The sequence below is a fragment of the Pleurodeles waltl genome, chromosome 1_1, assembly GCF_031143425.1.
Source record: "Pleurodeles waltl isolate 20211129_DDA chromosome 1_1, aPleWal1.hap1.20221129, whole genome shotgun sequence".
Taxonomy (NCBI): Eukaryota; Metazoa; Chordata; class Amphibia; order Caudata; family Salamandridae; genus Pleurodeles; species Pleurodeles waltl.
Genome location: NC_090436.1, coordinates 807,668,754 through 807,683,115, shown reverse-complemented (window position 1 = coordinate 807,683,115; position 14,362 = coordinate 807,668,754). Strand labels below are relative to the sequence as shown.

Sequence of the window (14,362 nt, the reverse complement as noted above, 5' to 3'; positions counted from 1 at the left end):
TCAAAGGCCTGTCAAAAGGCAACATAACCCACTCCACTTCATCGAGGAGAACTGGACCCTTCCCAATCCAGATTCTGCAGCAACCACAGTACCGAAACCGCCCTCATCGCAGCCACCAATGACATCAGAACCATACTGGACAGCAACGAAACCAGTCCTCATCCTCCTGGACCTCTCGGCCACGTTAGACAGTCTGCCACCACATCCTATACTCACGCTTCAGAAATGCAGGAATCCGCAACAGAGCCCTGGACTGGGTCACCTCCTTTCTCACCAGCAGAACCCAGAGAGTCTGCCTTCCCACACCCCATTCCACTCGGAGGCCATCGAAATCATCTGCGGCGTACCCCAGAGTTCATCCCTCAGCCTGACCCTCTTCAACGTCTACATGGCCCTGCTTGCTAACATTGCCCAATCCCACAACCTCAACATCTCATACGCAGACACCCAGCTGATCCACTCACTCACCAAGGACTCTGCCAAGACCAACCTCCACAAAGGAATTAAGGCCATCGCCGAATGGATGAAGAGCAGCTGCCTCAAACTCAATTCTGACCAGACCGAAGTCCTCCTTCGGCTCCACCCCCTGCGCAAGGGATGACTCCTGGTGGCTTGCCACTCTCTGAGTTATTCCGACTCCCACCAACCACACATGCAACCTAGGATTCATCTTGGACTCATTATCCATGATCCAGCAAGTCAACGTCCTCTCCTCCTGCTTAAACACCCTCTGCATGCTCCGCAAGATCTACAAATGGATCCCCACTGAAACCAGAACAGTCACCCATACCCTCGTAAGCAGCAAACTGGACTACAGCAGTGCCCTCTATGCATGAACCACAGCCAAACTACAGAAGAGGCTGCAACACATCCAGAACGCCTCTGCACGCCTCATCCTGGCCATCCACTGCCACATCAGACCACCTGAGACACCTGCACTGACTCCCACTCAACAAAAGAATCCCCTTCAAACTCCTCACCCACGGTCACAAAGTACTGCCCAACACCGGACCAAAATACCTCAACAGATGGCTCGCCTTCTACACCCCAACCTGGCATCTCCGCTCACCTCGCAACCATTCCACGCAGAACTACAACTGGCGGTAGATCATTCTTGCACCTTGCTGCCAAAACATGGAACATTCTTTCCACCCACCTGCAGCAGACCAAAGACCTCCTTACCTTCAGGAAAATTCTCAAGACCTGGCTGTTCGAGCAGTAGCAGCCCTCGTCACCTCCTACCCTTCTGCCCCCCCACCCCCTCCCGTACCTTGAGAGACCTTCACAGGTGAGTAGTGCACTTTACAAATTCCTGATTGATTGCAGCAGCCATTGCTGGTTTTCATTCAAGCAGAACTAGGGCTACTTTAGAGGGCTCCCTCAAAGAGCTGTTGGCTCCAGACAGACCCATTTTTTGCCAGAATGGGGGAGGAGATTGTGTAAATGCAGACTGACGGGTCTGGAATGTACTCTGAGCAACATTGGGGTGGAGCGGACACAAGTCCTGTTCATGACCATTACTTCCTGCCTTTCAATGCTTGGGTGGGTTGACGTTAGTCACACTCACAATTTTGTACATTGTGCCTTGTCAACACTGGCGCCTAGTCTGACTTGTAGTCAGTAAGTGAGGCAACCACCATTGGGAAAGCATGATTGCTGAGCTCTGGAAAAGAGACGTGGGGGCCGTGGAAGTGTAGGGCGACAACGTCGTCATGCCATACTGGGGACAGCCGGTGTACACTTGTCTTGCTAGTGTTACGCGTGTTAGTAGTGTTGAGATTTGTGTATGGAGCCCAAAATGTTTTTGCTGTTAATGTGGCCTTCATTTAACGCTGGTACAGTTACTGACACGGCCATGTGTTTGTAAGGGTACTGTACAACTTAAGATGTCTAGTTGCTTGAAATTGCCTGCCAAGCGTTTGATGTGAAAATCATATGCGAGACATTGCAGTTACCTTTATTAGAAGTTTTCAAAATCATCTCAATTGAATTTGTATAGCTGACGATTTCTCATTGTTCCTTCCACAGATATCTATTGTGAGCACAGAAGATGACTTGGCGTGAGCATGGGCTGTTCGGTCGGCATTCACCTTCCTCCTTCTGTATACCGCGCTTGTACAGTTAATTTTTTTCTGAATGGTAACCAAGTCAGCGACTGAACACGTTCCCTCCTTGGAAGAATGTGAAGAGAACCTTTTGTATGCGTGAAACACATTTTGAGTGTAATTGTTTTAAATGCCTACAAACGAAACCTCTTGTAAATATTTCTTAACAGTAGGAGTTCAGCTTGTGATGTGGTTACCATTTAGTCTCCAACCTTGGGACTTTGTCAGTATTAAAAAATCCTCACAGGCTGAGTACTGTAAAAAGCACTTTCCATAGAAAGCCATATTCCAGCAATGAAATTTGTGCTACGTTAGTGACACCACACCTGTACATATTTGTATAGGCCATTTGTAAATATTTCGAAGAGATGCAATCACTATTCTTAAGCACTTTGAAATTTGTATGTATATAAGACCCTGTACACTTTGACTTTTTTGCTGGGGAAATGGCAATAGGAGAAAACGGGTTACTCTGGTCAAATTGCCAAAAAATAATTTGTAAAAGTAATTTTGTATGTGTGAATGTGGTTGGAAGTGTTTTGACTGTAACCTTTTTATAAGAGGTGTGCAGAGAGTGAACACTATCAGATTAACACTTTTCTGATAATAAAAAATAAAAACTTATTTAAAAAAATGTGGTAATTCTCTCATTGTGGGAATCTGGAAAGGCTATCTTTTTAAAAGGGGACATGACTAAATGGAGGTTTTAGTTAACTTTTCAGGGAAGGTTGAATGTAAATCGAACTGCAGAACACTAGCTTCGTTTTGACATAGAGAACTGTTGCGTTAGTGTTGCAAAAGTTGTCCCTGGGGAAGGAAATTGTAATGTCACATGGTATGTTTCCTCGAACGGGTTTTGGGCAATTCTGGCATCCTGAACGGACTTTATAGAAATCCGTGCTTAACCATAAACGTGCGTATTGTGTTGGAATGGAAACCAATAGCTTGGCGCAGAAAACAGTTTGATACCTATCAGCTGACGTTATTCCCTTGCTCCCCATTGTACTTGTTAATTAACATGTTCTCCCTCTGTGCTCGCCACTCCGCTATTCATGGTGTTGTACACCGCTGCTGCATTTTGTCCCTGATGTAAAACCTGATTTACAGTCCCCCTCCTCAGCTATCCTGGTGGCTGCAGCTTGCGTCCACGCTGTCCTCGGTTGCGTTCGCAGAACAGACTTGCCATTGTATGTAGGTGAAGTGACTCATTTTAAACCACCGAGTAGAAATGTAATGGGTGATCGATCAAGCTCTCCTGTTAGGGGTTCATGCTGCAGAACGCAAAACATGTTAAACTGTCCAGCCCCATGTTGGAGACCACAACACTCAGAAACAGTGCGCACTCAGAAATAGTGCGAGTTAGAAACAGGTGCTAAAACTACTTGGAACAGAAAATGTGTATTCATGAGCACGTCTGTAAAAACCTATCGGGCGCGCAACAGTTTCTTGTGCAATATACATCAAACGGGCATACATGCTATAGTGAAAATGGTGAGAATTGATGGTGGTTCATTTAAGCAAGTTAACATATTAACAGCCCATCACTAATGAAAAAACACATACGGACAATTTTGAAAGCATAAATCATGCCAGAACCCTTTCAATGAAAAGCTTCGTGTACACTTATTCTGCAAAGCTGGAATAATAAAAAAAAGTTTTAATGTTAGACACATGCACTAGTCCAATTACGTGGATGAAGTCGGGTCTCTTTGAAAGTGCATACCTTTGTCTTCATTGGAGTGCTCACTGCAATTGTTTACCGGCGTCTAACGCCATATTGGCAGTGTTAAAAAGCACATGCAAATCATAAACTCCATTGAAGTAGTCACACCATGATGAAGTGTATTAACACGAAGATGGCATAAAGCTGAACAAGCATTGAGATGGCCAATAGGTCTCACCTTTTGGATGTGAATGCAGGTTTACTGTTTTTAGGGGCGAGCGCCAAGCGCTCCGTCCCTCTTCTAATCTCTCTTTAGGGGAATTTTAAGCAGGCCCATGTTACGTCAGTCACTTGCCTTTTAAAATTGGCTTGTTTTTCATTCCTAAAAGGCATGTATAAGTCATGCCTTTTACGGTGTTTAGCCCTCCTCAAGAGCACTGGTAAACTACTGGAAACATACGAGGCTCCATGTTTTCCGTATGATTTCTGGACTAGTTTTTCTTTCGCAGCGTGAAAACACGCTCATTTTTTTTTTTTTTCCCCCCCCCCATTTAATGGTGCTAGAAAAGTCCGGTTAGGAGTTTACAACGCTAATAGCTCTAACTTGACGTAATGCGAGACCCATTGCAAATGCTTGCTGCTAATGCTAAACTATAACAAAAAAAGACAAACGGTAAAGGTGTAATGTTGTGCATATGTAATTATGAGCTAGGTTGGCAGATGGCGTAGTGTGTATTGTGAAATAGTTGTAGTATGCAAATCACAGAACATAGCCAAACCTAAAACACTGCGTTAAATAAGAACACAAAGCATACAGAAGTGTAATTACTATCCTACTTGGGTGGGGTGGTGATATTTTAGGTTATGATGGTGTCATGGATTTCCCGGGGAAGCTCGAAATGCGGGGTTTGCATTTACAGCACAGGCTGCTTATGTAAAAGTGCATCATTTTAAAGACGATTGCAGAGTAACTTGTATTTCTAGGAATTTCAAGACCACTATAAAAGTGCTAAAATACTTCCATTTAATACATCTGCTAACGAGATCAGTTTCCTTTATTGGCCGTTAAAGTTCATGTATGATATGGCAGTTAACATACTTGTAACAAACGTCTACTATGCAGTTCAATTAATACACCCAAACATTTCCCCAGGAAGGTTGGGGTCCGCTTTTGTACCGAGGGGCTTGTTTTGTAGTAATGTATAATGTTAGTCCTGCAAGTAGCCTCGTATTTATTACCACTGTACAAAAAAAAAAACACAGCGCAGGCACACTAAGCCTACAAGGCATTGCAAATTTCCCAGGATACTGAAAGGGTACAGGCCGGTTTGGTAAAAATGCTTAGTTCTGAACACAATTGCAGAATAACTTGTATTTCCACCAATGTCCAAGCAATTACACAATGGTCAAACTACTTCTATTGATTTATATACCTGCTACAGAAAGATTGGAGTTTTGTGGATTAGCAGTTACAAGTTATTTGTGATTGCGGAGTGTTAATATGACTGCAACAAACATACTATGCTGTTCACAGAATATGCGCAAACATGTCCCCTGGATGCTAAAAGGGGAGAGGCCGCTTTTGCAGTGGAGGGAGGGGGGTGGTGGCAGTTTAGGTGAAGTGCATCATTTTTAAAACCGCAAAGTTCCTTTAATTTCCAACAGTTGGCAAACAAAAGTACCATAGTTCTTTTTTACTAATTGTTGTACCTTCTGGAGAGTTTTAAGTTTCGAGTATTAATGATTAGAACTAACAAAGGTAGCTCGAGTTAATATAACTGCTGCTTGCAGCAATGAGAATATCTTTGGAGTTTGTGGTAGCGCTGCACTCTGACAACCAGCCGCACATTTAATATTGGAGTAAAAAATGAAACAGATAAATATAGGCACAGGGGCTGGACAAGGCCTCGAGGGTTTGAGGATGCTGGAACTGTAGAGGTTGGTTTTTCAACACTGGGCCGATGTTCACAAAGGTACATAATTTTCAAAACGATTGCAGACTAACTGGGATTTCCAGCAAATTGAAGGAAATTACAAAAATTAAATGCCAAAATAGTTCTATTAATATACTTGCTAAAGAAAAAATGTGTGAATTGCCCGTTATAGCTTACGTGAAGGAGCACATTGAGTTAATATACATACAGCAAACAAGCTATACAGTGCAATTCCCAAAAGAAGCACAAACATAAAAAGCTGGGTAAAACAGTAAGGGATAAAACATACAGATGCGTGATTATTTTTTTTCCCGGCAACCATATGAACGTAACTTAAGCTTTTACGTAAGCGCTGCATTCATCTAAGCAGTCTCTAACACTGGATATATTAATGCCTCCAAGCAGCCAACACGTGATCCCCATTCTAAATGAAAACCTATATCGAGCAGACGAGTGATTGAAATGACCCCCCAGACCATGGAATACTCAGTAGCGGTTCTGAAGCTGGAGACTGCTTCCCTATGTAAAAGGATCAGTAAAGATCGGTATCTGTTGCGACCAGATGCGTATGTGGTTAACACGTAGATATTAACCGACTTGTCCTAAAGCAAACCAGAGAAAGGGACCACCAGAGACTAGACTATTTCCAAGCTTACAAGATGTTTGTAACTACAAAACATCTGTTTACGCATTTTAAATAAAAGGTCAGGCCACTTTTGCTGTCGGGTGGGGGAGGGGGGTCGAGGCCAGGTTTGTAAAAGCATCATTAATGAACTGCAGAGTTACTTGTATTTCAAACTGGTTTCTGGCAACGATTAATGTCCCAAAATACTTATATAAATTAATTTACCTGCTGGAGAGAGTTGTAAGTTTAGTGTTTTGGCAATTAGAGGTCATTTAAGGTAGCACACAGGGTTAACATACATGGAAGGATCAACGTGTACTATACAGATCACAGAGCATGCCCTAAAATGAGACTGTGTAAAATAATGGTTGAAACATAAAAGTGATTAGTGCCGGACTTCTCCAGCTGAAATATGAATTTTTTTTCTTTTGCCTGTGGTAACCCTGCATTCCTGGAATTTAAGATCTGTGTAAATAATAGCAGCTGTACGAAGCATCATATGTATCCCTGGAAAACTAGAAGGGGTGGGGGCTGCTTTAAAAGCTGGGTCCAGATTGGTAAAAATACATACATAATCTTTTACAAAAAAAAAAACCTGCAGACAGTTTTCAGGAAACTATATATAAAAAAAAGCCAAAAGACTAAAACTAATGTACCTGATGGAAACGAGTTTGAAATTTCATGTATTGGCAATTATAGCTCAGCTAACACAAAGGGTTAATGTACCTGCGGACAACATACTATACAGATCAGAAAGCATGCCCAAACAGTGTAAAACAATAACGGACAAAAACATACTGAAGTGTGATTACCCTTCTGAAGCGGCGATCTAAAACTAATTTTAGCTTGTAATAGTGCTGCACTCCTGGAACTATCCTCGAACATTTCATATCAGTGTAAATAAAAGCACATAAACACAGCAGCTGTACTGGACATTGTGCATTTCCATAGGAAGCTTTAAAGGTACAGGTGGCTTGCATCATGGGAACGAATTGAAAAGCATTTTAAAAGCAATTGCAGAATCCTTTATATTTACAACACTTCTCAAATGGCTATAAGACAGCCAAGACACTAATTCAAAGACCTGGAAGTACCGTGTGTTGGCAATTTGATCTCATGTAAGGTAGCGCAAAGAGTGCATATGTCTTTGGCTGTGGTGATGTACTAGGCATCAAGTGTATCCCTGGGAAGTTGCAAGGGTGAAGTCTGCTTTTGCAGCAGTGGGATGGTTTTGAAAGTTCATCATAAGTAGCAAAAAAAAAAAATTGGTGGGGGGGGGGGGGGGGTGGCGGGTAGTGGGAATTTTGTTCTACTTTCCTATAAGCAGCCTTTAACATTTCATAACAATATACATAATAAACTAACATAGCCACACTACATGTATCAAGCATCGTGCGGTCGTGCTTTTATCTGGTAAGTAGCCGCTTTATAACAAACTCCAAAACAATTGAAAAAATAAAACCGTAATAGAAGGAATATACAGAAAAGTAATTCCAGCAATTATATAAAGACACACAAAGCAACGTGTACGATTAAAAATGCATTTAACATACAAATAATAAATATAATTAAATATATTTTTATGCTTAAACGCAACAAAAAGTATTCTCACTTTCAAATCCGACACAGTAAACTGCAAACGAAAAATCAGCTTCTAACATTTCAACTTACTATATAAAATACTGTCACTCAAACGATTGCGTGCATCAAGAGCTGTTCATGATTTTAAAAAAAAATAGTTCCTGAGCAGTAAGCAAAAACGAGGAAGCCTACAAGTGATGGGGAGCCTGCTTCATGGGAGTGAATTAATTACTAAAAGTAGGCAACCAGGAAGACCAATCCACTAACAAGCAAGGGTTGATAAGACAAGAGAACAAACTAAAAATGGTAGGCGGAGTTCAAGCTCCTAAGAGATAACAGGCCCTCCAGACAACGCAGGTGCTGTGTAGGCTCGACCTAAAAACTACTCCAAATACAATTTTAACACAATAGAATTATAACCCTGTCCTCCCACCAAATTCATATTATGATACCATAATACAACGCCCTGAAAACATGAAACTAAGCATGGAAATAGAGAATGGACTAGTTCTCAGTTTTTCAAAATGGCCACGCCATATTGCAATTGTGAAGCAACGATAAATATGCAGCTCAAACAGCTTCTACTTAAATATAAGTTTATGCTCCAATGCAATTAATGGCCGGCTGTGTTTTAGCACTCATCTGCAACTATAGATACTATTGCAGCCATGGTGATAGGCTGATAAAACTAGAATAACGGTTCCTTCACCCCGGGAACATCCACTGCTTAGATGAAGTGCCTTACACCTACTCTGAGGGGTTGCAAGCTGTTTGATGCCTGTGAGGTCAATCACTTTCCAGTTGCTTAAAGGGCCACTTGGTGTCGTATAGTGATTGGAGTATCTGGGGAGGACGCCAACTAGTGTTTAACTTATGAATGTTATCACTACGTGAGAACTAACCCTGTGTTGAGTACAGGGATCATCTCTCCCATTGAGGTTGGCAGTTTCTTCTGCATCAGGTGCTGCATGGAAATTGGCTGCGTCCGAGGTTCTTCCTGCTTGTGGCGCTGGCCTGGCTGTGCAAAACTGTCAAGCCCCCATTAACCCCCCCACCCCATTGTCCATTTAGATTTCCACGGGAGATCGTCTGGATCAGAGCCCTTGAGAACTAAGATAGTATTTGCATGACAATAGGACAAACTCCACTGGGCTGCCCTGGAAGCTTTATTTCTGAAGAGACTTGCTTTCTGGAATCTTCCAGGGCATTTATACATAAACGAGACATTCCCCTGTAGGAGCTCAGGTATCCGCGCTCTGCTGGCAGTCGTTCGCCCCTGACTTATCACCGACACATGCGAATACTACAAGCCACGTTTAGGGTTCTTCCTAGGGTCACAACTATGGCTGCCCAGGTGCTTTTTAAAACACTGCAAAATAGCCACACGTACTTCTCTTGCACGGTAGGGGCTCCAGCCCAAACATGACATGGACACTAGAGTACCACACTGCTGAGTTTTTTTTGTTTTTTTATAAGCCCCGAAAGGAGCTGTTTGAGGCCTGACATCGGCGGCAGTACACTGTTAATTCCAGGCTCTGCCACCCGATGCGAGTGATTCATCATGGGAAAGCCAACAATAATGGCAGCTGGAAAATGATTGCTGTCACAACTCAAGCTCCGTTACAAGCACTGAATCAGTGTTTATATATAGTACATCTACAAAATGAGTACCTCTTATTATCTCACTAAGTTTTTCAATTTTGAAATCACCTTCAAAAGAAGTCTTTCGTGGTGAATTAGTTAAGACTAATACGGACCATCAGTGTTGCAGCCTAAAGCCCCTAGGATAGATCACAGAAACTTTGCACGAGTGCAAAAAGAATAGGACAGAACCATTTGCATTACATTCCTATATAGAATAGAGCAATTATAATTAGGTTCATTCCGTGTAGCAGAACCAGGGCAAAATGGAGAAACTGAGGGGGGTGTGGCATGTGCTGGAGCTATGTAATCTCTATGGTGGAGAGCTTCTGATCTAATCCCCAATAAGCTTTCCATTGCGAAATGGATACCAGATTTTAAAACCAGCACTGTGTGAAGTATTCATGAGCACAACTGGTTTTGGCCATGTAAATTGAAAGCAGCAGGGAAGATCAAGGACTGAGCTGCATTCCACCAATAGAGATGCTGGTGCCCGTAGTGGCCATCTTGGATGCTGAGCGGTATGACGAGCACAGACTTCGAGGTGAGTGTCAATGCGGTGGACACTGGCTGGTAGTGAAAGGGAGATCCCTGGGCAGAGTCGGACCCTACTGAGACTTCCCAAGTAACTGGTTGGCAGCCTCTAAGGCTGCAAGCTACAGTGCGGCCTGGTGAGCAGCAGACTCTTGGTTGAGGCGTGCCTGACTGCCAATTTGCAATGTGGACAGAAGCAAGTCTGGGTGAGGTGGGCCTTGGAGGACTTGTTCTGAGTGGCGTGGGCCTATGATTGCCACCAATTTTAAAGACCTGGGTGAGCGTTTAGATTCCTAGGGCCATATGTACAAAAGTTTTTTTCCCATAGACACAGAATGGGTAAAATCCTTTCGTACGTCTGGCCCTTAAAGCTATTCAGGCACAAATTATTTCCAAAATTTTGCCCAACCCCGTCGGACTTCTGAAATTGTGGGCCTTCAAGTAGGTTATCTGCTAGCAATATCCCTGTTTCCACGTTGGGTCCAGGGTTAAAGGAACCAAAAAACAATGTCATAGTCTAAAGTGCAGTTAAGTAGGTTAGGCTAGTCTGCGTTAACTGGACAGATGAACGTTGGATCCCTTTCTGCAGTGCTGGCAGACTGACAGCCTATCAACATATCGCCAGCCTGTTTGTCCCTTCAAGAGCTCTCAAGCTTACAATAGCATGAGGCCTGTGCCTAACCAAGCGCCCAGAGGAGGACATGAAGTTCCCAACATGAAACTGAGGGAGTAGTACTTCTAGGCACCACCGTTGAGTCATTAAACACTAGGAAAATGAGAAAGGAAGAGCATTTGCACTCTGCTTGGTAGCAGAATCCCAGAAGAACTGTGTGTGTGTGTGTTGCCTCTGAATAGAAGAGGGACACTGTATTTAATTGGTCCTTACTCTGTGAGCAGCTGGATCTTAAATCCAGATAGTCACTGTAGGAAAGTACCATCTTGCCTGGCATGTTACCCCCATTTTTCACTGTATATATGTTGTTTTAGTTGTATGTGTCACTGGGACCCTGGTAACCCAGGGCCCCAGTGCTCATAAGTGTGCCTGAATGTGTTACCTGTGTAGTGACTAACTGTCTCACTGAGGCTCTGCTAATCAGAACCTCAGTGGTTATGCTCTCTCATTTCTTTCCAAATTGTCACTAACAGGCTAGTGACCATTTTTACCAATTTACATTGGCTTACTGGAACACCCTTATAATTCCCTAGTATATGGTACTGAGGTACCCAGGGTATTGGGGTTCCAGGAGATCCCTATGGGCTGCAGCATTTCTTTTGCCACCCATAGGGAGCTCTAACAATTCTTACACGGGCCTGCCACTGCAGCCTGAGTGAAATAACGTCCACGTTATTTCACAGCCATTTTACACTGCACTTAAGTAACTTATAAGTCACCTATATGTCTAACCTTTACCTGGTAAAGGTTAGGTGCAAAGTTACTTAGTGTGAGGGCACCCTGGCACTAGCCAAGGTGCCCCCACATTGTTCAGAGCCAATTCCCTGAACTTTGTGAGTGCGGGGACACCATTACACGCGTGCACTACATATAGGTCACTACCTATATGTAGCTTCACAATGGTAACTCCGAATATGGCCATGTAACATGTCTATGATCATGGAATTGCCCCCTCTATGCCATCCTGGCATAGTTGGCACAATCCCATGATCCCAGTGGTCTGTAGCACAGACCCTGGTACTGCCAAACTGCCCTTCCTGGGGTTCCACTGCAGCTGCTGCCAACCCCTCAGACAGGCATCTGCCCTCCTGGGGTCCAGCCAGGCCTGGCCCAGGATGGCAGAACAAAGAACTTCCTCTGAGAGAGGGTGTTACACCCTCTCCCTTTGGAAAATGGTGTGAAGACAGGGGAGGGGTAGCCTCCCCCAGCCTCTGGAAATGCTTTGTTGGGCACAGAGGTGCCCAATTCTGCATAAGCCAGTCTACACCGGTTCAGGGGACCCCTTAGCCCTGCTCTGGCGCGAAACTGGACAAAGGAAAGGGGAGTGACCACTCCCCTGACCTGCACCTCCCCTGGGAGGTGTCCAGAGCTCCTCCAGTGTGCTCCAGACCTCTGCCATCTTGGAAACAGAGGTGCTGCTGGCACACTGGACTGCTCTGAGTGGCCAGTGCCACCAGGTGACGTCAGAGACTCCTTCTGATAGGCTCCTTCAGGTGTTAGTAGCCTATCCTCTCTCCTAGGTAGCCAAACCCTCTTTTCTGGCTATTTAGGGTCTCTGTCTCTGGGGAAACTTTAGATAACTAATGCAAGAGCTCATCCGAGTTCCTCTGCATCTCTCTCTTCACCTTCTGGCAAGGAATCGACTGCTGACCGCGCTGGAAGCCTGCAAACCTGCAACATAGTAGCAAAGACGACTACTGCAACTCTGTAACGCTGATCCTGCCGCCTTCTCGACTGTTTTCCTGCTTGTGCATGCTGTGGGGGTAGTCTGCCTCCTCTCTGCACCAGAAGCTCCGAAGAAATCTCCCGTGGGTCGACGGAATCTTCCCCCTGCAACCGCAGGCACCAAAAAGCTGCATTACCGGTCCCTTGGGTCTCCTCTCAGCACGACGAGCGAGGTCCCTCGAATCCAGCGACTCTGTCCAAGTGACCCCCACAGTCCAGTGACTCTTCAGTCCAAGTTTGGTGGAGGTAAGTCCTTGCCTCACCTCGCTGGGCTGCATTGCTGGGAACCGCGACTTTTGCAGCTACTCCGGCCCCTGTGCACTTCCGGCAGAAATCCTTTGTGCACAGCCAAGCCTGGGTCCACGGCACTCTAACCTGCATTGCACGACTTTCTAAGTTGGTCTCCGGCGACGTGGGACTCCTTTGTGCGACTTCGGGTGAGCACCGTTTCACGCATCCTCGTAGTGCCTGTTTCTGGCACTTCTCCGGGTGCTACCTGCTGCTGAGAGGGCTCCTTGTCTTGCTCGACGTCCCCTCTCTCTCCTGGTCCAATTTGCGACCTCCTGGTCCCTCCAGGGCCACAGCAGCGTCCAAAAACGCTAACCGCACAATTTGCAGCTAGCAAGGCTTGTTGGCGTTCTTTCGGCGGGAAAACACTTCTGCACGACTCTCCACGGCGAGCTGGATCCGTCCACCAAAGGGGAAGTCTCTAGCCCTTTTCGTTCCTGCAGAAACCTCAGCTTCTTCTGTCCAGTAGAAGCTTCTTTGCACCCGCAGCTGGCATTTCCTGGGCATTTGCCCATCTCCGACTTGCTTGTGACTTTTGGACTTGGTCCCCTTGTTCCACAGGTACCCTAGATTGGAAATCCACAGTTGTTGCATTGTTGGTTTGTGTCTTTCCTGCATTATTCCTCTAACACAACTTCTTTGTCCTTAGGGGAACTTTAGTGCACTTTGCACTCACTTTTCAGGGTCTTGGGGAGTGTTATTTTTCTAACTCTCACTATTTTCTAATAGTCCCAGCGACCCTCTACAAGGTCACATAGGTTTGGGGTCCATACGTGGTTCACATTCCACTTTTGGAGTATATGGTTTGTGTTGCCCCTATCCCTATGTTTCCCCATTGCATCCTATTGTAACTATACATTGTTTGCACTGTTTTCTAAGACTATACTGCATATTTTTGCTATTGTGTATATGTATCTTGTGTATATTTCCTATCCTCTCACTGAGGGTACACTCTAAGATACTTTGGCATATTGTCATAAAAATAAAGTACCTTTATTTTTAGTATAACTGTGTATTGTGTTTTCTTATGATATTGTGCATATGACACTAAGTGGTACTGTAGTAGCTTCACACGTCTCCTAGTTCAGCCTAAGCTGCTCTGCTAAGCTACCATTATCTATCAGCCTAAGCTGCTAGACACCCTATACACTAATAAGGGATAACTGGGCCTGGTGCAAGTACCCCTTGGTACTCACTACAAGCCAGTCCAGCCTCCTACAGTCACTAACGCTCCAGCCTTCGGGGACCGGGCAAAATGGCAAGCCACACAAGTTAACACCCCACGGCAAGCATTATCTGCCATCATGCTTGGTAGATACACAAGATAAGCCAACTACAATATTCACACAAAAATTGTCAGATGTGAAAATAAAGATGAAGGCTGCGGTCATGGGATTAGTTCAAAACTGACAGGGCATGGGGGACTGAGTGAGTAGTAACAAATGAGCCGTTTCAATAATGCAGTCCAAAATGGAGGAAGCCCAAACTATCTGAACTATCTCAGAAACACTGGAAAATCTGAAACTGAAATGTGACAACATGGAGGTCCACTCCCACCACATCATTTGAAATTGCAATATCTGCCTATGGAGG

The 14,362-nt window shown here is 44.5% G+C and overlaps 1 protein-coding gene across 2 annotated transcripts in view; it reads left to right on the top strand.

Annotated features, from left to right (window-relative positions):
* VLDLR (very low density lipoprotein receptor) overlaps nt 1-2,739 on the top strand; it is a 309,483-nt gene extending 306,744 nt beyond the window's left edge. For both annotated transcript variants that reach the window (XM_069228453.1, XM_069228463.1), the window contains one exon: nt 2,029-2,739. In XM_069228453.1, the coding sequence (XP_069084554.1) occupies nt 2,029-2,064 (36 nt within the window). In that variant the 3' untranslated portion in view covers nt 2,065-2,739. The remainder of the gene's footprint in view (nt 1-2,028) is intronic.
* The last annotated feature ends 11,623 nt before the right edge of the window (nt 2,740-14,362 follow it).